This window comes from Mastigoproctus giganteus, chromosome 9 (assembly GCF_048544385.1).
Source record: "Mastigoproctus giganteus isolate SK-2022 chromosome 9, ASM4854438v1, whole genome shotgun sequence".
Classification (NCBI taxonomy): domain Eukaryota; kingdom Metazoa; phylum Arthropoda; class Arachnida; order Uropygi; family Thelyphonidae; genus Mastigoproctus; species Mastigoproctus giganteus.
Genome location: NC_143583.1, coordinates 115,370,358 through 115,395,797, shown reverse-complemented (window position 1 = coordinate 115,395,797; position 25,440 = coordinate 115,370,358). Strand labels below are relative to the sequence as shown.

Genomic DNA, 25,440 nt, shown 5'->3' with positions numbered 1-25,440 from the left:
TTGAACAATGCCTCAAATTCATCAAATTTATTTACCAAACTCCTAGCATTGGTGTACATGCAAGTATACATGCACCTGTTTCTATTCTTAGCTACCCTAACACAACCCATGTGTTTACTTGTACTGCAATGACTCCCAGCAGTGTCTGAAATATCCTGCATCTTGTTTTCCAGGCTGCTGCTCATTCCAATAGAAGCAGTGCAAGAATCACTTTCACCTCTGTCAGTGGCTACTGTTAATCTATTAGTCGTTGTATCCCCCCAAGCTAGCAGTTTTCTGACCCACCTAACACTGCCTCGATAGCATCAGCAAATATTCTTGCACCCTTTCTATTTAAGTGTATCCTCCTTGTAGAAGCAGTCTCTCCTGTTAACAGAAAAAAAAAAGTCTAAATGGTACTGCAGGAAATGAAGCTTTAATAACATGTTGCATCCCTACTCTCAGTATGCTAAAATTAGCTCATCCACAATTCCACTGTAATTTGGTGATTTGTCATTGCCTAAAAAGTTCTGGCAGACATTTTTGAATTCTTCCCAGGGTCTTATTTCTGTAGCAAATAATTTTTCAGTGAATTCCTCATCTTGAAATAGCAGTTTGATTTGAGGACCCAGAAAAATTCCCTCTCTGATCTTGGCTTCACTGATTCCCTGAAACTTTTGCTTCAAACAAGAAAATCCTTCTCCTTTTGTGTCCATCACTTTCACAATTTTTTTTTTTTTTTAAATCAAACCTAGCTTGATGTGCAACATTTTTCTAACCTGTGTAGTTTCTGAATGGTCTGGCCATTTTTTTACCCTGTAGTGGCAATCCTTTATTCAGTTGTCTCACTTGCAAAATATGTAGCAGTATTTAGTGTATCTACCTTGCAACCCAGGCAGCAAAGCTACCACTTTTAGGTCAGCAGGCACAGATATTCCATTTGTATTCTTGACAGCATATTATTTGCAAAAGTACCTGTAGGTTCTTGTACGTTTCCTTCATGTGAACTGTATGGGCCAACGGTATATATGGATACTTATTTTCGTTATGGAGTAAAACAGCTTTCAAACTGACCATGGATGAATCAATGAAAAGCATCCACTACTTGGAGACATGCTCCAGATCTAACTCTTTCATTAATTCCTGGACATAGTTACAATAAACCAAAACACCATCATAGAGTAATAGGTCATTATGTTAGATTGCTTCTTACTATAAAAAGACACCATGACATCCTTTTCAAGAAGATTCCATTGCTGAAGCAGTGATCCTAGTATTTGAGCCTTGGTTTTGGAGCGGTCCAAATCTCTGCCCAAATCGTTTAATTCTTCCTGAGTGATTTGATATGGCTTTGCAATATCAAGAGTTGAAAAGTCTGGAATTGTATTCATTCTGGGTTCTGCATTTTCTGGATACTCCTTTTCCGATCCTGAATCAAGTCCATAAGTTTCTGGTGGCTTTGGCACTGGCATTATATCATTGTGAGCAACCAGACTTAGAGCAGAAGATATGTTGGGATACTCTATTTTATGCTTAGGTTTCCCAGAAAAACAAGAAATATTGGTCATGCAAAAGTAACAATCATTTATGTGGTATCAAGTTTCCTGCCATATCACCGGAACAGCAAAAGGCATTGATTTATGACTACCTCTAAACCAGCCTGTAAGCCCATGTCCATTTCTTTTTTGTATTTTTGTTTTATCGTATGATCTGAGCAAGAGACGAAGGAACCAGTTTTTTCCCACTTCCTTCATGTATCATGGCCATGAGGTCCAACCAGAGAGTACAGCACCATTGTAATATCCAAGCCCCGAGGTGGGATTCGAACAAGCATACCAAAGGAACCTTGTGAGGTACAGAAATGGAGGGAAAAACACTGAGACAACAACAGAAACAAAACGGTACAGAGGGACTTTATTCAAAAATGGCAATATAGCACTGGCTGCCATGATACAGATGAATCACTGCCAAAGATGGAACAAAGGGAATTTTGGAGCTCATACTTTATCTCTGACAAAACATCCAAAATAAAGTTCAGAGGCTATTCTCAAAAGTTGTGACAGTGGCTTGCACTGTGATTTTAATACCACTTCTCTGAAAATGTAGCAAAAGCTGTCAGTCTTATTTTGGTGAGAACGTGACATCTTTCATGTACAGTTCAGGTATGTGCACATAAGAACACAATTAAAAAAATGTAGATTTTTATTTCTAATTTAAACACAGTTCACGATTTACATCAATGCACATAAACATTTGTTTACACTAATTCATTAAAACACTTGTTCACTTTGTTAACCACCACTCATCCTTTGAAACACTTTTTGAAATAGAAAAATGCATGCTTGGTGCAGAACCCCCTCATATATATATATATATACTGGTAGAGAAGTTTTTAGAAGACTCAATGTTTTTAGAGAACTCTGTCAAAACGTCTAGAACCTTCCAGAAACATCCCGACCTTCTGCACAGAGCAATATTCTAGAACGTTCAGGAACATTTGCGAGTGTTGTAGAAAGCATCTGAATGCTCTAGAAATCTCCCAAATGTTCTAGAAAAAAAAATAATAATAAATAGATAAAATTGATGGAAAAGATGATTAAACCAATTACAGGTCTTGGTTTTCAATGATTAACCTATGACATTTGAAAACTGAGGTGATGAGAACTTTTAAGCACATATCTGAGTTTTTGAACATATTTCCTACAAGAATCTGTCGAAATTATTTCAGGGAGGAAATTGATATTGAAGTCCAGTGTAATCTATAGTATTATAATCAGATTATTTGCCTTTATGCATTCAATAGCTAGTACAGCAAGATCATTTAATGTGGTTTGCTCTATCGAATTTTTTTGTAATCTTTTATTATTTTTAATTTAGATCGTATGTATAGCTTAGCTTAATTTTCAGCACTCATCTCATAGTAATCCGCTTAGCTGGTGGAGAGTTTTACCACATACATAGTGGTTATAGGATTCTAATGACTTACAGGGATTATGGGTTTAAAACTAAGTTATGGGCTATAAAAAAAATTTTTAAGAAAGGAAAGTGCACCTTCCATTCTATGGTTGCCTAATTAAATTAAATTAAATTAAATTAGATGAAGAAAAATAGATTCATCTAATCTAATTTAATTAGGCAACCATAGAATGGAAGGTGCACTTTCCTTTCTTAAAAATTTTTTTATAGTCCATAACTTAGTTTTAAACCCATAATCCCTGTAAGTCATTAGAATCCTATAACCACTATGTATGTGGTAAAACTCTCCACCAGCTAAGCGGATTACTATGAGGTGAGTGCTGAAAATTAAGCTAAGCTATACATACGATCTAGTTATTACATTACAGCACATAAGGACTCCTTAAAAAAACAAGAGTATTTTTAATTTACTAAATGAAAGAGTAAGGAGGCATGGAGGAAAAAGGAAAGTCAGGGTGTTATATAGTGGGAAGGTACTAAGAAAACCACATGAAGTAATGGGGAGAAGGGTGAATATATAAGGGGGTTATAGGGATCCAAAAAGTGGCAGGAAGGGATTTTGATATTGTAAGAATAAAAGACCATGACAGTTTGAGACTAGTCATACTGGGGTGAGATGCAATTGCTGCATTAATGAAAGTGAAAGAAATAAGGCAGTAGGTATCGATGGAATACTCGTGGAGTTTATTATTATTAGTAGTAGTACTAGAGGCGTGTGATAAAAGTAAGCTTATAAAGCAATGAGGAAAAAAAAAAAAAAAACCTTCCACATCATCTGTCCCCTCTCCAATCTAGTTTTTCCTTGAATTTAGAAGATTTGTTCAAACTTGAATAGAAGTTTGTTCCAACAATCAACTACTTGCTGGCTGAAGGCAAAACCTCCACATATCTATCTTGCAACCATCCTTTATCTATTTAAATTAATACCTCTTTGTGTGTGTGTAGTCTGAGAAAGAGGAAGAACACCATCAGCATTGGGCTCGATCCACTCAAAGCCTTAAACAGCTCAACCAGATCGCATAGGTGCCAGATGCTACAATTTGAAGAACTGAAGTCTGTCTTGGTAAGAAAACACTTTCATTCCCTTCACCAATCTCAATGTCTTTCTTTGCAGTCATTCCGGCAGATCTACATCCGTCCTAAAATGGTTCACCAGGCCTGTATGCAGTACGAAAGACGTGGCTTAACCATTGCCTTATACAAGGGGATAATCACCTCCTTATTCTTGCTAGCAAAGGTCTTGTGTATCGTAGACAAAACTTTATCTACGATATTCAAGTACCACACAATTAGTATGTTATTAGCGATTACTGTTACCCAGTGCTTTTTTTGTAAAAAAATAGGTGCCGGTACTCATTCTTTGCTATCAAGAAAAATTCCGTGCCGGCACGGGTGACACGGCTGGCATGCAGTGGGTGTCAGCCATGTCAGCTGCTTCCGTCTGTTAAGGATCACGTGACACTGGGCGGAGTCAGCACCCGTCAATCACGGCCATATCGCTAGCAGTTGGTACGCTATATCCGATACTGAATCTCAACCATTAAGTTTATTAACACACATTTTATTAAGCATAAATTTATTATACAAGTATATTAAAAATAAGTCAAAGGTGAGTCTTATTTAATAAATAAAAAATAAGTAAAATGTAAAAATACGGTAAGTACCAAGTAAAAAAATAAGTAAAAATAATTTCATAATGAAGTTTTGGTTGAGATTCAGAAACGGGTACCCCTTCCAGACTGCTAGCAATACGGCTGTGACTGACGGGTGCTGACTCCGCCCCTTGTCACGTGATCACCTTAATAGATGGAAGCAGCTGGCATGGCTGACACCGACTGCGTGCCAGGCGTGTCACCCGTGCTGGCACGCTGTAAAAAAGGTGCTGGCACGCCGTACCGTTGCGTACCATCACAAAAAAAAAGTCCTGCTGCTACCCATATGCAGTACTTTGCATTTGTCAATGTTAAACTTCAATTGCCATTTCTCAGTTAATCTGGCTAATTTGTCCAGATATAATTGCAGCAGTAGCAGTATATCTTTCATTACTGTCATTAACCACCCTATCAACATTTGTATCATCTACAAACGCAGACATTAAGCCTAATATAGATTCATCAATATCATTAATAAATACAGAAAACAGCAATGGGCCCAGCACTGCTGTGGGACCCCAATTATAACATTAGTCCACAAAGAGCAGTGTCCATTAAAAAACCACTCTCTGCTTTCTCCCACTCAACCATCCCTTTATCCAGAGCAGTTGTTGTTGTTGTTTGTTAGTTGTTGGCACATCGGCTTCTGTGGCCATAATGCACCTCTCATGGTTTTGTAATTTTCGAGTGTGGTCTCTTGCAATAGTAGTTGAAATTAATGCCTGACTTTATTTGGAGATGAACTTCCATTGTATTAATTTTTTTTTTTTTTTTTTTTTTTATATCTGATTATACAAGCCTATTAATCTTAGGTAGTGAAAGATTTCTTGTATATTACTTTCTTCACTTAAAATGTTTTCCAAAACAAAAGCATCTTGAATATTAGTTTTAGACTTAAAGGCTATTTTTCTTTGATTTATAAAAGCTGGACAATCTACTAGTAAATGCTTAACTGTTTGTTGTACATGGCACTGATTACACTGAGGCTAGGAATGAGTAAGATATGAATGTCCTATCCTTAACCTGGCAAGGGTTACTTCTTTTCGGACCTGTCTTTCACTGGTTTTCCACTGGTTTAATTTGAAAAAGTTTATTATAGGTTTGTTCGTTCCATATTTTTTGCCACTGTTCCTTGCTATTCACTTTGATGCAACATCTATAGTCTGTAAATGGTACTTTGGTGGTTGATGGTATGATGTCTGTTGCCATTTTTGCTGTATTTTTGCCATTAATTCCTGTATGACCAGGAATCCAACAAAATGTAACATTTTTGTTTTCTTTTAATCAGTTTGTTTAGGGTGACTTGAATTTGTCTCAAAGTCGGATGGAAATTCTTTGAGTCGCACTGTATTTTTTGCATTACACTGAAGGAGTCTGAAGATCAGACTATGGGTTAACCTTTGGTGCCATATTTGGTCCATTGCTAACTTCACAGCTTGTAGTTCAGCTGTAAAGATGCTACATTCTCTTGGGAGAACTTGGGTTATTGTAGTATCAGAGAAAACTGATGCCGTGCCTACTTTTGTATCAGTTTTCAATATCCAGAGCAGTACCGTGCCCTTAATGCCACACTGCTCCAGTTTGTACAGCAGTCTTCCATGTGCAACAGTATCAAAAGCTTTCCTGAAATTCAGGTATATGATATCAAAATTACTTTTTTGCATCAAGTTCCTTTGTTATTGTATCATAGTATCCAATCAGATTAGTCAGATAACATCTCCCCTTAACAAATTCATGCTGACTACAGTAAAATTGCATTACTACTTTAACCAGAGACTCCATTATTTTCCCTGGAATAGAAGTTAACAGGTCTATGATTATTTATGACACCTTTTGATCCCACTTTGTGAATTGGGGATACATTTGTAGATCTCCAGTCCATAGGGAACTCTCCTGAATCCAAACGTGATCTCATATTTATGGATAAGGCTTTGCTTATATCCTTGGCTGTCTTTCTTAATGTAAATAGACAAATCCCATCCATGCCAGGCACCTTTTTTTTTTGTTTAGCTTCAATAATTACTCTTCCACTTTCCTTCTCAGTTATCACAAAATTGTTCAGCTCTGTTAGATTTCTTCTGGCATTTCCCTCTCTAAAGAACTCATGCATGAAAGTAAATGCAAGGTAATTATTCAGTTCGTCAACAATCTGAGCAGGATTATCAACAGTTACACCATCAACATCTAGTGGACCGATGTGATTAACACCTTCCTTCTACTGCTAACATAAGTAAATAAATCTTTTCTGGTTTTTTGGCATTCTTTTCCAAAGACTTCGCTAATCTATCTTAGCTTGCCTAACCTTCTTTGCAACTTTATTACAAACTAGTTTATATCTAATAAAGACTTCTGTATAACCTGATAATTTATATTCATCCCACGCATATTTCTTCTCTGCCAGGTGTCTCAATAGTTCATCTGATATCCATTTAGGTCTATACCTTGAAGAATATTTCTTAGTTGGTATGAAAAGCCTAGTAGCTTCTGTGATTAATTCCTTGAATGCTTCCCATTTAGAATTTGCTGATGGTAACATCATCAGCTGTCCCATTGTAGTTACCTTTATGAGAGCAAAATCCCCTTCCTTTATCCTCCATGGTAGTTACATCTTTATGTAAATCCAAAATGCACTGTTACTAGTGCCACCCAGAGATCTTTTACCTGCAGGTTCTTAATGCATGAAGAATCACTGCTGATAATCAGATTAAGGGTAATGCATCTTCTTGTTGCTTATCTAACATGTTGCTCTAGTGCTCTAGAAAACAGTTATCCAATAAATCCACAAAATCTTGCTGCTGGGTGACTGACCAATCAACAAGTTCCAACACTATTTCTCTGTACAGTTTTTATTATACTACACAACATATTAGTTCTATAAAGCTTATAAGGTTACTAGGGGATGTGGACTTAGGGGAATAAGCAGAATTATATAAGTTAATATAAGAGCAAGGGGAATGCCCAGAAGATTTTTGGACTACAGTAATGAATCCATAAAAAAGAAAAGCCATGCAATGAAATGTAAATATTTGAGAACTATAAGTTTGGTAATGCATGCAGCAAAGAAACTACTTCGAATGTTAAAGAGGAGAATGGTAAAAAACACTGGAGAAGGACAGTTTGGTTTTGGGGAGGGGGAATAGACAAGGAATTAACTAGGCATGATGCTCAATGTTGACATAGACATCTGTAAGTGAACAAATATGTATGTATGTGTTTTATAGATTTAAATCTTTTGATTAGGTATACTGGGTTAAATTACTGAATACAGCCAAGCCTTGCCTAACGCGAGTTCAATTATGCGTTTTTCAGTTACTGCTATTTGAAAAAATTACACCACTTTTCACTTTACACAATGCAAATTTACAGTTAAAGTGATTTTTTTTTTTTGTTTATGTGATAAACAAAAAAAAAAAAAAAGATCGTTGAAATGTGATAGTTGAAAAAGATTTGAATCGCGCATTAAGCTTACCGCGCGTCGGACAGGCAATAAACAAACATTTGCTTGCTGCCCGCCTCAGTGTGTTCTATCAACCATTGGATGAAGACGTGTTACTTGCTTGTCTCCCGCTAATAAGGTCAATGCAGACTTGCATTCTAATTTTTAAATGAGCCAGATGAAAATGTTACCGCAAAGGAGATAGCGATAAAACAGCTAGATGAAATCTTTCGTACCGCAGAGAACCTCAAACCTTTTGTTTGAGGTTCTCTGTAATATTTATTTCGCTAGGACCAGAGAAGATTGTTGTTGGCTATTGGAAATTGATTGATGAAAAGAGAAAGTCAACACTGTTCAAACGACTTTGTTCAATTATTTCCATAACAAATTGTTTCTTCATTGTGTATTTTATGTCAGAGGTACTAAAACTTTCTCGGTTTATGGTGCCCTTAGTGTCTCAGTAATTTTTTCATGGCACATCCAGACCAAAAGAAATACCTAACAGTTCCTTTTATTAAGTAGTTAGGCCCAAATAACTTAATAAGAAATGTTGAAACTGTGAACTATCTCGAGCTAGTAGTTTGCGCGGTGTCCAACAGATGTCGAGTATCGCTGTGTTTCCCTCGAAAATTTAAAATATTTCGCAGCGCACAGTTTGGGAACAGCTGTTTTATGCAATAAACATTTAATTTCATAATTATTTTCATTATCTTTTACATAGTATACAGTTAAAAAGGTATTTTTAAAATTCTTTATGGACATTCCTGAAGGTCAAGGACCAATTATAATTTTTCCTATTGATTATTATATTCAATTAACGTGTTTCCATTTTGCGTGATGCACTCGCGGGACGAATTAATCGCGTTAATTGAGGTCAGACTGTACACTCAAAGCAGATTATTTTGGGGATAAAAAGTAATACTTAGGACAAGGTGGTACTGAAAACGTAGAGATAGGAAGAGGTGTGAGATGGAGGTGTTTTCTGTCCCTGGCTTTATTTAATGTATATGTACAAGAAATGGTAAAGGAGGTGTTTAATAAAATAGGATAAAGGCAAATTGTGATGGAAATAAATAATGAGTTAAAAACACAGAAATAGGAAAGAAATAGAAAAGGCAGCTATTTGGGAAGTTTAGTGATGGAAAAAGCAATGAACAGCAGAGAATTAAGAATAAAAATTGGAAAAAGGCTTTTGGGAAGCAAAGAATATTATGTGGAGATTAGGAATTGATATAAGGAAATAAATTCGTTGATAACGTGAGAAATCAGGAAGTTTTGAGAAGAGTGGGTGAGAAGAGGTGCTTAACTGAAATAATCAGAAGGCTGAAGAAAATTGGACTGGACATGTGTTGCAAAGTGGGGGATTATGAAGGATATAATGAAAGAAAAAGTGAGGGGGGGGGGAGAACTATGACAGATGAATTGAGAGGGTATAGTGTATATGGAGGAGATCAAGTGGAGGGCTGAGGATAAGAGAGATATGGAGAAGGGATGGGATTACTGAAAATCACATTCAGGTTTTTTTCCCTATATGTCACAATTAACAAAAAAAAAAAAAAAACCCGCATTAAATTTGAGATAGCACACTCAACTAATGTATAGAATATATAATAAATTGTATTTTATGGTAATGAAAGAAAAGTGGTTTCGATTGTAGGTCTTTTAATTGCTAATTTATACACATATCAATGATAGATGTGTACTTAATATTAATGTAACATATTCTTTTCAGATAAGGTCACTTTGTTTGTGTGTCAGCAAGCCTGATTCCTTTTGATACACCTGTGGAAATTTTACACCACAAAATCAGAAGCAAAGAATAATTCACTTTTACAGGAATGCATACTGCATTAATTTTTGTTAGAATTTATGACCTAGACAAAATCATGGGCCCCACATGTCTACCGTCCATGTGCTGAAAATGTGAGAACTATTTAAGGAAAATGTAAACCCCATGCATTTGATGTACTGATCCACAAAATCAGAGAACATGAAACTGATCTGCTATGTTTGCACATGCAATATTATAAAATACAGCACCAAGAACCAAAATGCAATAAAATATCTAATACATTACTGTCATGAGTTATTTGTCCTGTTCCCTGTACAAAGACAGCAGAGGAGATCACTGTTCAAGCAATATGGATCTTAGGAGAAAAAAAAAAAAACTTAGCAAGTGGATAGTTTCAGTTTGTCAATACTGAAAATCATGTCCAAAAGTAGTGTTAACTTTTTGTAACAATTTGTATCAATTGGTCACCTACCTTATATTTGAGGTAGGTGATCAATTGATACAAATAAAATGAACATTCTTCAAATCCGGCATTTGAAAATCGTGAAATTTATCTGGTAATCTGAATAATCACATACCTTATTATTATTATGGTGCCTAACCATAATAATAATAAGGTGTGCACTTAATAAGGTGTGCACTTAATCTATGGGTTTTTTTTTTTTTTTTTTTTGTGAGAGACTCAATTGTAAAAAAACATCTCACCTCTGGCCATCTGACAGCCATTTGTGCATCTCATACTGTTCGTCTCATACCATTTGTTCACATTTATGTTAACTTATGTAGAAAATGTAACTACAGTATGAGATAATATTTGAACTCTTTAGGCCACTGGCTTGAAACATTCACATGATACAATGGCAAGCAAAAGCTGTAAGCCCTATCTCAGTGCACAAATATAAAGCCTTGACTTGCTTAACACCATTATTACATTTAAAATTTTCCTATGTAAAAGTTCATATGAATGTAACCATAATTTGAATATTTAGTTGGTCATATATTTTTTATAAATTTATTTAAAATTTTTCTCTGTTATATGAGTTTTTTTTTTTCTTATCAATTCAAAATATGCTTTATTATAATTGCATTACTGTATTTTTAAAACCTTGCATAGTTTTTTTTCTAGAATATAATAAAAAAAACCCAACAAAATTGCGTTAAATTAACTAAGTCTCACTATATCGTACGTATAGCTTAGCTTAAGTCTCACTATTTATTAAACAATTTCATGTAACACCAGGATAAAATCATAAAAATCATATTTGAGGCAGGTAGCTTCATTTCCTCAAGCCACCTATTGAAACATCTCTACAATACAATGTGCAGCGAGAAGCACCTGTTGTCTTGCAGAGCTCAAACAAAATAAATGGTGCTTGATATAGCAGGTGGATCCCAAGGCTTTTCAAGCCAAAAAGGGCTAAGACATGACTATCATGTCTCATGGTGGTTAACATATTAAAAAAATAATGTGCGAGTTGGAGAAATGGCACCATATATTTGCAAGTATGCAATATTTAGTTGGGCTTTAAAACTTTTACTGTTGGCTTGATGGCAGGATCGAGTCAATCTGGATGGGGAGGACACTTTTTCAAGTCATAGCTTTCTTCTCACTGTGGCTGAATTAGTTAGCTGGTGGTAAAGGTTTCTTGACAAAAATATACAATTTTTCTTCTGTCAAATTGGTAAAAAAGTTTGATGGTGGTTTTCTTTCCAAGTGGATTAAAATTCCATGATCATTTTTGTGTCATGATGCAGTGAACATTTTAAAAGTATGGTTTTTTTTTACCAAACGAAATAAAAGTCATAAAAGTATATAGAAGTCTAACTTATATATACTGATAAGTGAAAAATACACACTTTATTTAAATAATTTTTACCTCTTCTGTTTCACATCCAGTAATATGCCTTAGTCTTTCAGAAAATGGATGACCCATGGCAACCCATTCTTTTTGAATTAGTGTTTCAAATCCTTTCTGTGTTCGACAGTATGGATCAAGTATTATCTGCACCAAACTTGATATAACACAGTTCAGGTCTCTGTCTCCTGTCTCTGTTTTATGCATATATTATAAAATTGATTTATAATTTATACAAAAGACAAATTAATTCTGTTAAGTGTTAATGAATACTGAACAATAAAATGAACAGGATGCAACCAAAACAAAATTAAAGATCAGATTCATGAGAAAAATACAATATATAAAACAATACAAGTAATATGCTAACATCTTAAAAAACTAAACACAAAATCTTAGTAAAAGTTAGGACTTCATTTAAGGTCTTAACTTTTAGACTGGAAGAGAAACTGGTGAAGTTAAACATAAGAAAGGCACCTGGGGTGGATCAGATCTATCCAGTTATATTAAGGGAGGCAAAAAAAAAGTAGGCAGGCAAACCCTTAGACATAATGACAGCATCCTTGGATTCAGGGGAGGTCCCCACGGACAGGAGATGAGCAAATGTATCTCCAATTCACAAAGGGCAACTCGAGTAATTGTAGACCTTTCACTTTAACCTCTGTTCCACAGAAAATAATGGAGTAGCTGGTTAAAGAAGTAATACAGAATCTAGACAAGACTGCAATTACAGTTTTAGAGACAGAGCATGGGTTTGTTAAGGGAAAATCTTGTCTGACCAATTTGATTGGATACTACGATGTGGTCACAAAGGAACTAGATGAAAAAAATAATTTTGATATCATATACTTGAATTTTAGGAAAGCTTTTGATACTGTTGCACGTAAAAGACTGCTGTACAAATTGGAGGAGTGTCGCATTAAGGGAAAGTTGCTGCTAAGGATAAAGGGATGGTGAAGACAATGGCAGTATGCTACTGCAACAGGATCTAGAAAAGTTAGGTAGATGGGCTGAGAAGTGGCAACTGAAGTTTAACATTGACAAATGCAAAGTACTGCATATGGGTAGCAGTAACTCTAGAGCAGGCCTGGGCAAACTTTTTGGCTGAAGGGGCACATTAGGAATTCAAAAAGAAGGCGGGCCGCACGTAAAATACCATTTTTAGATATATATTATTTGTTATCATGAAGAAGAAATATAACATAAAAAAAAATTATTCTCTAACAACCAAGAATTTAATGAGATAAATGGAACTGTTTTACATCTTTTAAATTTTTTTTAATTTCGGGTGTTAATTTTGTAGTTGAGATTCTTAAAACTGCTTGTAAATGTTCATCTGTGATGCTTGATTGTAAAGAATTTTTATTTAGATTCACGATGGAAAATGTTTGTTCACATATGTAGGTTGATCCAAAAATAACCAACATTTTTCGGGCAAAACCTTTTAAGTTCGTTGAATTTGTCCGAATTAAGAGTATTGTAAAATTTACAGATTTCCTCACGACGGTGCAATTCCCTTAAATCAGTATCACACTGCATATCTATAATCTGAAGTTGTGGTTCACTCGGTGCACTATCAATTTCTATTGAATATGGGTCACGCACTATTGCCAAACTTGTCAATTTTTTGAAAATCTTCGTGAAAAGTCGCCATCCAAAGCGTTGATAATTTCGCAATATTTTTCAAATTTACTTTCTGGAATCTTCAGCAACTTCATGGTTGGGAAGTGGTCTACCTTGTTAATCAAGAAATGTCGAAGGAACAACTGGAGTTTTAATTGAAATCCATTCAAACCTTTTAGCATATCATGGGCGTATAAATTTTCCCCTTGTAACACAGTGTTGAAAGTATTTAAGTGTGTCACGATGTTCAGGGTAAACGCAAATTCACAAATCCAGTTATTATCAGTTAATTCGGGAAAGTCCATAATATTTTTCCGTTTTAAAAATAGAACGATGTCACCTTTAAGATCCCATACTCGCCAAAGAACTTTTCCTAAGGTAAGCCATCGAATTTGGCTATGATAAGGAATATCTGTGTACTCGGATTCAATATCTTGAAGAAAATTAACGAATTGTCTATGTTTCAGGCCCCTCGATCGTATTAAATTTACTAGTTAATTTTACTAGTAAATAAACTTTTACTAGTTACCTTCCGTCTGATCAACGATCGCTAGTATGGATTCCATCAGTGTCGATGCACTGGTGATATTCTGGCTTATGTTACCCATTTATGGACTAATTCAATGGAAACGTTCGGTGAAACACAAGCAGTTGCTCTTGACATCTCAAAGGCTTTCGATCGTTTCATAAAGGTTTTCTAAACAAGCTTCCTTCTTATGGTTTGCCAACTGTTTTTTGTAATTGGTTATCCAGTTTTCTCTCTGATCGCTCACTGAGGGTGGTAGATGGCTCTCTGTCTTCTAACTTCTCCACTAATACCGTTGTACCCCAAGGTTCAGTTCTTTCCCCCACTCTTTTCCTCTTGTATATTAATGACCTTCTTCCATTGACTGGAAATCCTATCCATAGTTTTGCCGATGATAGCACATTGCATTCCACTTTCCATTTTGAGAAACCTTGCCCTGTTCAATCAGCTTCAACTTCTCGAAAATCTGCTGCCAATTCCTTAAATGCCGATCTTCAGGTAATTCTCCAGTAGGGCAAAGACAACTTAGTTGATTTCAACCCTCCTAAAACTCAGTCTTGTCTTATATCTCGCAAAAAGGATTCTTCTGCTCCTATGCTTACCTTTACTGACACTCCGATTTCTAGGCAAAATGATATATCTCTTTTGGAGATTACCCTGACTTCTAATCTCTCTTGGCACAAGCACATTACAAATATTGCTTCCTCCATCTAAAAAACTTGGTTTTCTCTTTTGCTCTCAGCGTTACTTTTCTTCCAAACAGCTGCTCACTCTGTATAAATTGCAAATCCGCCCTGCCATGCAATATTGTTCCCACATCTGGGTTGGTGTCCCCAAAACCTCTCTCAGGCTTCTTGATTCCATTCAGAAGAGGGCAGTTTGGTTAATTAATGATTCATCTCTAACAGAGTCTCTCATTCGCCGTCTCATAGACGTACTGTTTCTACTGTGTGCCTCTTCTACAGATACTTCCATGGGCACTGTTCTTCTGAACTGGCTTCTATAATTCCCGCTCTCTCTTTCAAAACAGTCTGAACACATGCCGCCACCAGCCAAAATCCATTTACTGTCCAACTTCAAACTCACAGAACCAACTTTTCATCTTTTTCGTTTATTCATTCAACTGCCGTTTTCCGGAACAACCTTCCTTCATACGTATTTCCTGAAAATTACAGTCTACAGAAGTTCAAGCCGAATGTCAACAAATATCTTCTTTCATCTTCTCAACCTCCAACCCAAGCATGGTACTAAGTACTATAGGTTCTAATACCTCTCGTGTTTGGGATTTATATACAGTAATACCCTGCCTTACGCGAATTCGGAGTTACGCGGTTCTTGATTTTTTCGTTTGGCAACGCTGCCTCCCACTATCTTCAAGGTTGTTTTTCATTATGTTATCGATATACGGTGCGACGGCGGAGAATGAGAGTGAAAGATGAACAAAATTCAACTTTGCTGCTTTTATGTTTTTTATATCAGTGAAGGGGAAACACATTTCACCATAATAACGTAAAAACCAACACAATTCCAGCTATCGGTATAATCGCAAATGCAATTATATCGAGTTTACTACCAGTTTATAACAGATTTCACTAGCAGAAACACAACTGGATTTTTATTGTTTTATGGTAGTAACCCCTAGAAATGTGAGGTGTTAATAGTGTATCTCTGCCTTTATGGTGTTGTTTATTCAGTTGCTACATGAGCGCAGCTTTGTTTATGCGTATCAAGCGTGCCTCCTCGTTTTGTAATTGTGCTTTATTCCCTAAAAATGAGTACAATACTTAATTAAAAGGTGTGAAAAGGAAGCGTCCTGGTGAAGACACTGCAGATTCAGAGAGAAAAAGAAAAGCAATTATCGATAAACAGAGGCGGACTTGATCAAAAATTCTTACCCGGGAAAATTTATAGTGGCCTCATACTATGGTTTATGGCCAAAATCACACTGGCCCACAGGGGTTCCCCAGTAAGGCTTATGGCCAGTCTACCTCTGTCGACAGAGAAAAAATATGAAATTGTGAAACGCTTTGAGCGAAATGAAAGACCATGTGATATTGCACGTGCTACAGGCCTAAATGAAGCAACGGCGAAAAGCACATGACAATTGCAAACTTGACAGGTTGAAAATTGAAAAGGGCTCAATTGTAAAGGGCTTAAAAATTTTAGAAAACAGACTCCAACAAAGAACACGTTATAGCTACAAAGCAAGGAATAAAAAAATTATTAGCTTGCTACGACGAAATTCTGCGTGAAAAAAAGAAGGCGCTGTGTCGTCAGACGAATTTGTTAGATTTTATGAAGCCATCGACATCGAAATAACTTTTTTTACGTAAGTCATTTGTTTTTTTAATACATATTTTGAATTAATATGTATAAAGAACTGCAATTTTATTAATATTTTTCTTCTAAACTAGTTTTGTTAGTCCTTGGTCCCAATTAAGCAAAATTTATATTTATTTATATGCAAAGTTGTACCCCGACTTACGCGAATTCGACTTACGTGATTTTCTTCGGACCCACCTATCGCGTAACTTCAGGGTATTACTGTATATAAAAAAAAAAAAAAAAAAAGTGCAACATGTACAACAATATCACATTTGGTGCCCTTAAAAGAATATATCTACTCTACAATATCAGCAACTTTTGCCCTTGGCAGATATATGCTGGTCCTATTCCACCTATCCTTGCACAATATATTTCCCCTTTCCCTGAGAATTGAGTCACCAACATTAACTAGCTCCTGTAGGAGCTAGTTAACTAGCTCCTGTAGGACCAGTGCATTCTGCCTTGAAGATTGCTGCTGTGTTGCCTGATGCACAAGAGTGAGTTCTGGCGTTGATGTGGGATGAGAGCTTGATGAGCATCCTGATTCAATTCCTTCAAGCTGTCATAAAGGCCCTAACAATGCTGAGTTGACACCTAATATCCTCGCACTCCTTACATTGAGCACACAAAGACATTCCTTTGGCAATATTATGCACCATTCCTGACAGCTCTTCAAATATCAAACAAGCTGTATATCTCATAAGGCTGTGATTTGGATGACAACTGACCCCCCCTTGGCAGATATATGCTGGTCCTATTCCACCTATCCTTGCACAATATATTTCCCCTTTCCCTGAGAATTGAGTCACCAACATTAACTAGCTCCTGTAGGACCAGTGCATTCTGCCTTGAAGATTGCTGCTGTGTTGCCTGATGCACAAGAGTGAGTTCTGGCGTTGATGTGGGATGAGAGCTTGATGAGCATCCCGATTCAATTCCTTCAAGCTGTCATAAAGGCCCTAAACAATGCTGAGTTGACACCTAATATCCTCGCACTCCTTACATTGAGCACACAAAGACATTCCGTTGGCAATATTATGTACCATTCCTGACAGCTCTTCAAATATCAAACAAGCTGTACATCTCATATGGCTGTGATTTGGACGACAACTGACCCCCCCCCCCAAATCTACATCCTTCCAAAAATGAGGCCTCCAGACCTGTACGCAGTACTCAAGGCATGGCCTGACCACTGCCATATACAGAGGGACAATCACCTCCTTTTCCCTGCAAGCAAAATTCCTATATATCATTGACAAAACCCCATGACCAGCCCTGGCAGCCTGTCTGCATTGCTCAGACTTCATATCTGACTGCACAATTACTCCCAGGTCTTTTTCATTTTCCACCACCTTAAGTGTAATACTACACAGTTGGTACATTTCTCTGGGGTTACTTCTACCCATATGTGGTACTTTGCATTTGTCAAGGTTAAACTTCAGTTGCCACTTCTCAGCCCATCTGCCCAAATTTTCTAGATCCTGTTGCAGTAACACACTGCCATTACTGTCATTAACAAACCCTGCCAACCTTTGTATCATCTGTAAACTTCGACACTAAGCCTGATATACCTTCATCAATATCACTGATAAATACACAAAACAACAGTGGACCCAACACCGAACCCTGTGGGATACCACTAATAACATTAGTCCAAGAAAAGCAGCACCCATTGATTACCACCCCTCTCTCTTTTCCCACTCAACCATCCTTTTATCCATTGTAGCAACTTACCCTTAATACCATTCTGCTCCAATTTGTACAGTAGTCTTCCATGCGCAACAGTGTCAAAAGCTTTCCTGAAATCCAAGTATATGATAACAAAATTATTTTTTGCATCCAGTTCCTTTGTAACCACATCATAATAACCAATCAACTTTGTCAGACAAGACTTTTCCTTAACAAACCCATGCTGTGTCTGAATTACTGCTGCAGTCTTGTCTAGATGATCCTGCAATGCATCTTTAACCAGCGACTCCATTATTTTACCTGGAACAGAAGTTAAACTAACTGGTCTGTAATTACTCGTGTCATCCTTCGATCCCCCTCTTTGTGAATGGGGATACATTTGCACATCTCCAGTCCGTGGGGATCTCCCCTGAATCCAAGGTTGTTGTTGTTATTTGGTTTTTTAGGAGCATTAGCAACTAAGGCCATATTGCTCCGGGAATATGTGGTGGTCATTTCCTGACCTTTCAGCATCCTCCGTATTTGGTGGTCACGGGCTCGAACTCCAGTCTAATTAAGAAGCGTGTGCTACGCACTGCTGCTCCTGCCCACCTGAATCCAAGGATGCTCTCATAATTATGGCTAAGGGTTTGCTTACTTCCTTTGCTGCCTCCTTTAATATAACTGGATAGATCCCATCCACCCCAGGTGCCTTTCTTATGTTTAACTTCAACAATTTCTCCTCCACTTTGTCCTCAGTTATTACAAAATCATTAGCACCCTTGTTAAAATTTGAAAACCTTCTGGCATTTTATAACCTTAATAACTCCTCATGTGTGAATATAGATGCGAAATACACATTTAGTTTGTTTGCTATTTGAGCAGGATGATCAACAATCGAACCATCGATATCAAGTGGACCAATCAGATTCATCCCCTTCCTTTTAGAGTTTATATAAGTAAAGAAATCCTTGCTGTTTTTCTTAGCATCCTTTGCTAAAGATTTCTCATAATCTGATTTCACCTGCCTAACCTCCTTTGTGACTTGATTACAGACTAGCTTATATCTGCCATAGGCTTCTGTGTTGCCTGATAATTTATATGCCTCCCATGCATTTTTCTTCTCTGCCACGAGTCTCATTAGTTCATTTGACAGCCATTTAGGCCTAAACATTGAACAATATTTCTTAATAGGTATGAAACTTTTAGATCCTGTAACACTATGGTGATACAGAGAATGTTCAACAAGCTAACAGCGTTAGAAGTAACAATCAGTTAGTAGTGTTAGCATTCCATTCAATGTTGAATCCAGACCCGGGGGGGGGGGGGATGCAAACTTCAAGGGTACATGCACCAGGGGGAAAGAATGTAAACTTCTGAGGGTACATGTAGTATAAGTGTAGATTTTTTATAATTATTTAATATTTACAATATATGTTACAAACACCTGTATATTTATATTTATGCATAATCTGTATATTTATATTTATGCATAAATATAAATATACAGATTATGCATATTTATGAATGTTATAATAAGAGAATATGAGAAAACAAAATAGGAAACAAAAGGAAATATTTATTATTTAACATCTAAATATTAATAGTCAGTTCACAAAAATCACATTACTGATAATAATCACAGTTTAATAATATGAAAATCAATGATTAAAATTCAGAAAAAAACAAAACAAAAAAAAAACAAAAATTATAATCAAACATGCAAGTACCATATTGTAATAATCTTATTCTTCTTTGCATGTGTATAAAACACATAATTTATTAATTTTTCTGATAACTCATTCAGGCCCTATAAGCTTATCTTCGTACAATCTTGCAATATTACATCACAGATGTATATATAATAAAAATGTTATAAAATGTATTGTTTATAGACTGCGACCAAACCAACTTGTTCACAGTACACAAAGGAAGAATTAGCTACAAGTACTCTTGCTGTGAAAAAAAACAAATAAAGGGAATGTGAAAACCATAAAGCAAAACTGCTGATGATTGAATTAGTGGCTGCAGTAGACTTTCCTCTCTGTCAAGACATTTAGCCTGTCCCTGAAAGCTGCAGGACACTTTATAATTACAATAGCATCTGTCAGGAACCAATTCAGGCAAACCTACTTGTGGCCTGCAATCTTGTTTGCGATATACAAACAAAGAATTAGTCGCAAGTGAAAAACTATTAAGAGATGGTTTGTGTGAAAAAAGGAAGGGAACCTGAAAACCATAAAACGAAAATGCAGACACTTGAAACAGTGCCTTTTAGTTAAAATTTGTGCAGCCAGAAATATTGCCCATTTAATTATTTTGAAAATTTCCTGTCCTATGAATTTTAGTGATTTATTTTCGCTGTGTACCATGCTTAGTTGATGTGATTTTTCATGTTGTGTTTATTTGACATAAATTTATTGAATTCGTGTTTTATAAAATAAAATTACTATTTTTCACCAAGGGGGATTTTATTCCACTGGGGGTGAAACTCAACCCCAGTCACCCCCCTGGATTCAACACTGGTTCCATGTCATGATTTTGCAATGAAGCAACAAAAGAATATCAAATTTTTCTTTAAAGAAAAATCTAACATTCATTCACTGTGCCACTGGGAAAATCTGCAATAGAAACTTTAAAAACTCTATGAAATGTTAAAAACTGTTTATGGTGACAAAACATTAAGTTTTCAAGAAGTGGATTTCAGTGTGTTTGAATGGTATAAGCAGTTCAAAGACAGACATGAGGATGATTGTGATGATCCAAGAAGTGGGAGTCCGTCAAACTCTTGAAATGAGGGCATAGTTGCAAATGTTTGGGAAATTGTTTTACCCTCAGAACGATGGTTAAGAACAAAAATGCGGGCCAGAATGTTGCTTTAACTCCAGGGGCTCGCATCTGGTGAGTATGGGCTTGGCACACCCAGGGTCCTGAGCTGGACATCATCATTCTTCTCTTTCTTGGTGATCCCCTTGTACTTCTCTCTCTCTCTCTCTCTCTCTCTCTCTCTCTCTCTCTCTCTCTCTCTCTCTCTCTCTCTCTCTCTCTCTCTCTCTCTCTCTCTCTCTCAGGGTAACTTGGAAATTTTTTTTAGCTGGTGCAGCATAAGTCTCAGGCTTCCTTGCACTATATGGCTAGTAGTAATAATAATAATAATAATAATAATAATAATAATAAGAGCTGGATATGAATAAGATGATTCATCAAATTCTGCAAGATTTAGGGAAAAGGAAGGTCTATACAAAATGCGCATCGCACAGCCTCATGGATGAATAGAAGCAATGAAGTGTGTCATCATGCGAAGATTTCATCCAGACTGGTTAAGACAATCCAAATTTGCTCAGCTGTGTTGTCACTGGAGATGAGTGTTGGATACGAATAGTCAGAGCATGTAGTGGATTTCAAAATCATCACCAGGGCCAAAAAGTTTTGCTTACAGAAGTCCAGGATCAAGACAATGCTGATTGTGTTTTTTGACAAACAGGTGTGATTCATGAGGAATTTGTACACGAAGTTATTGGTATTAGCTATATAGTGCAAGGAAGCCACAGGCTTTTCCTGCACCAATCAAAAAAAAAGAAAAATGAAAAAGTAGATAAGAAAATAGAAATTATGTGCTTCCCTCCCACCCTCACATAGGGAACTATCTAGCTGACCTTCAAACTGTCAGCTTGACCACCTGTGAAGGCAACTTCACAGGTGGTCAAGTTGACTTGTTCCAGTAGTCAACTCACTGGCTAAACAAAAGCTTTCAACAATCAGGTCTAAATCTCTTTCCCTGTAATTTGAATTTTATGGCCCTAATTTTGGAATTTTCTATAACAGTGAAAATTCAATCTTCATTCATTTTACTAATTGCTCTCAGAGCCTTATAAACTTCATTCAGTTCCCCTCTAAGATGCCTGGTTGGCAAGCTTCATAGCCAACATCACTGAAGTCTTTTTTGTTGCAAGTTTTCATCTTTGGACTCTTTGCAAGTTTTCCATCTTTGGACCCTTTCAAGTAGCTCAATGTCTTTTTTTTTTTTAGATGAGGTCTCCATACTTGAGCACAGTATTCCAAATGCAGTCTTACAATTGCTTTATATAGTGGGATTATGACCTTCCCATCCCTACAGGTTACTGTTCAATAAATCATCAATAGGACACCAAGGGTTTTCCTACCCACCTGTTTACACTTTTCAAGAAACTTTATACCTGCCTATATCATGACTCAGAGATCCATTTCTTTTTCTATTGTTTTTGATTCAATCCCACCAAGTGTATAATTTATTTTGGGGTTGCAATTCTCCAAGTGCAAGACCTTCCATTTTGCTACATTAAAACATGGTTGCCACTTCTCTGACCATTCTTGAAGCATGTTCAACTCATCCTGAAGGAGTGCTACTAGGCACTAATCATTAATGACTCTTCAAATCTTCATGTCATCTACAAATTTTGACATCACACCGTTTACCGCTTTGTCGATGTCATTTATGAAAATCAGAAGCAACACTGGTCCAAGAAGTGATCCTTGGCAGACCCTACTTTTGATGGTACACCCATCTGAAGAATATTGATTAATCACAACCCTCTGTCTTCTGCCCTACAGCCACCCTGCAACCATCTTAGAATTTTTCCAGTAATTCTAACATGTTCCAGCTTTTAAGCAACTTTCACGAGGGACTGAGTCAAATGCCTTTCTTAAATCCAAATAAACTGTTTAATTGTTCTCTACATCTAGCTCATGAGTAACTGTGTCAAAATAGCTTATTATGTTAGTTAAACATGATTTTCCCTTAACAAAACCATGCTGAACATCGTTCAGAATGCCATATCTATCTAAACGTCCCTGAACTGCACTCTTAATCACTGCCACTAAGATTTTTCTTAACTCTGAAGTCATATTAACCAGTTTGTAGTTACCAACTTCACACTTAGAACCATCTTTATGTATTGGCAATATAGTTTTGCACTTCTCCAATCCAAAAGAATTCTCCCAAGCCCAAAGATGCCCTCATAATTAACCTCAATGGTTCAATATACTCTCTTGCTGCCTTCCTCTCAATTATTGGGTATGAGCCATCAGCTTCAGGGACCTTTCTTGATTTTGGGCTCAAAACTTTTTTTTAACAAACAATCATCTGTAATTTCAAAATAACTAATTTCATATGACTAAGCCTTTCTAGCACAGCCTCTCTTCAGTATAAAGGGTCTTTTGTCAGCAAAGACTGATGCAAAGTACCTATTCAATTCATCTGACTCTTTGTCCCCATTCTTTGCTCTCTTAGCCAACACTTTCTCATACTCAGCCTTGGCCTCTAACCTTATCTGTAGTTCTATTAAAGATAAACTTGTAGCTGTTGCAGGCTTCAGTACTTTTCTTCACTATAACTTTCCCATAGTGTCTTTTTCTGCTCTATTAGACTGGCCAGCCCATTATCCCTGCATTTCCTTGTGATATATGTTCTTAATGGCATATGGCTTCTGTAATTATTACTGAAAGGGAGAGAGCCAATGCTGCATTCTATGTACAGGTCCTTCAAAGACTATTAAAGTGCATTTCCCTGGTGAGGCTGCAATTTCAAGAGAAAGGCAACTGGTTCTTGTTGCATGACAATACCCACACATTCTGTACTTTCTAGGAAGCCATTTCTGATGAAAAATGGATTGTAGAGATCAACCACCCTACTCTCCTGATCTAGCACCGGTAGATTTCTTCCTCTTTCCCAAGGTGAAAACTGCCATCAAAGAAAAGAGATTTTGGGATGTTGAGGATATAAAGAAAAATGTAACCACCAAAATGAATATCATCTCTTTGGACAAGCCATCCAAAGAGATGATATTCTTTTCAAAAACTTTTATAATGGTGTAATAAGTGCATTCAATCAGGTGGTGATTACTTTGAATAAAAATAAAATCATTTTTGAGCTCCTTTCTTTACCAGTTCATGAACTTTATTTCCACATCTCATAATTATCTCACGCATTCTGCCATTAAGCTCATCAGTTATTCTGTTATCTGTTTTGTTCTAAACCATAAATACATATTTTCACATCAGTTTGTCCTGTTGAAAAGAATTTAAAAATATCCAAACCCATTATAACCACTTTCACAAAAACAAAAGGTGTCACCTTTGCTTGATGATTCTTAATGGATGAGGAATCACTATAGATAACCACATCAAGAATACTGCTTTCTTTTGTTGCCTCTTTAACATGTTGTGCAGAAAGCAGAGTCATCCAATAAATTTAGGAATGTTTTACTACTGATTCAGCTGCCAAACAATGAGTTTGATGGATAATAGGAAAAGCCCATAAGACATTCTAAATTGCCAGCCCACTATTTGTCTGTGAAGTTGTTCATTATAACAGAATTTTACTATCAATTCTATTGTTTTCCCAGTGCTTACACAATCTGCTGTCCACATATATGCATATGGTGGCATCATGCTCAGAGTGGTGGAGAGGACTTGAGGTATAGACAGGCAGTTGGAGTAGCTCATAGGGTTCTGTCAGTGATGTATCAGAATTCTGTGACAGGGACAAGAGTGTGTAGGGCAGTGGTTGGGCCATGATGAATTGAAGGGGAATGGCTGCAGGATGGATGTGTGAAAGTTCGATCTCAGCCAGAAAGTTATTGATTGTTGGAGTGGACTTTTGCCTAGTGTTGTGGAAGTGATAGTTTGAATAGATTTAAGGAAGAGTTGGAAAAATTATTAGAGGAATGGACAGATGAGGTGGGTAGGTCCCCCCCCACTTTTTTTGGCTGATACTACAAGAGCTTGCTTCCTTACATCATTTGCAACTACTAATATGTAATACTAAATAACACTTCAAATTCGAAGTACATGTTACATATTTATCATTAAACCACCCAATATAGTTTAAAGCCACGATCAGTTTGACATAAAGAGATTGAAGGAAGTGATTATAAAAACAAGATAATTTTAATGCTGTCTTCAGGACCTTCACTAGTGAGGACAGGCCTTGTTAACTTGCAGCATCCAAGTAATACACTATTTTCTTACATAACAAGGCTGAAGAAATTTGTCGTCACCCATAAATAAGGAACAATGGGATTTCACTATAGCACATATAACATATTTAAGAAAGATTAGCAAGACAGGAGAGAGCAGAGAATCATGCTTTTTATCAGAGCAACCAGAGCACAATGGTTATAAATGGGATGAGCAAACTAAATGCTGATGGCATCTTTACTCTTCCTCAGATAACACATGTGTCATCCAAGAAAGGGAATACAGGAGAAGGATAGTTGTAGGACAGGTATACAGGGGCTGTTTTTGTTGTTTTTTGGGAGCATTAGCAACTAAGGCCATATTGCTCTGGGGATATGCGGTGGTCATTCCCTGACCTTTCCGCATCCCCCGTATTTAGTGGTCACGGGCTCGAACCCCGGTCTAATCAAGAAGTGTGTGCTACGCACTGCTGCTCCTGCCCACCTGGCTACAGAGGCGGCAGGTACAAGGGCACTTGCTTTCAGCTCAAAAGAGTAACTGATTATCGGAATAAATTTTCTGCTGGTGTGGGGTAGTTTGAATAAATTTAAAGGGCTGGACAAATTATTAGAAGGGATTGGCAACGATTTATTTTATTTTATTATGGCTAA

At 36.6% G+C, this 25,440-nt stretch overlaps 1 protein-coding gene across 3 annotated transcripts in view; it reads right to left on the bottom strand.

Moving 5' to 3' along the window:
* Window positions 1-25,440, bottom strand: part of LOC150080663 (myotubularin-related protein 10) — a 240,041-nt gene that overhangs the window by 7,894 nt on the left and 206,707 nt on the right. For all 3 annotated transcript variants that reach the window (XM_090381920.1, XM_090381921.1, XM_090381922.1), the window contains one exon: window positions 11,713-11,885. In XM_090381920.1, the coding sequence (XP_090238046.1) occupies window positions 11,713-11,885 (173 nt within the window). The remainder of the gene's footprint in view (window positions 1-11,712; window positions 11,886-25,440) is intronic.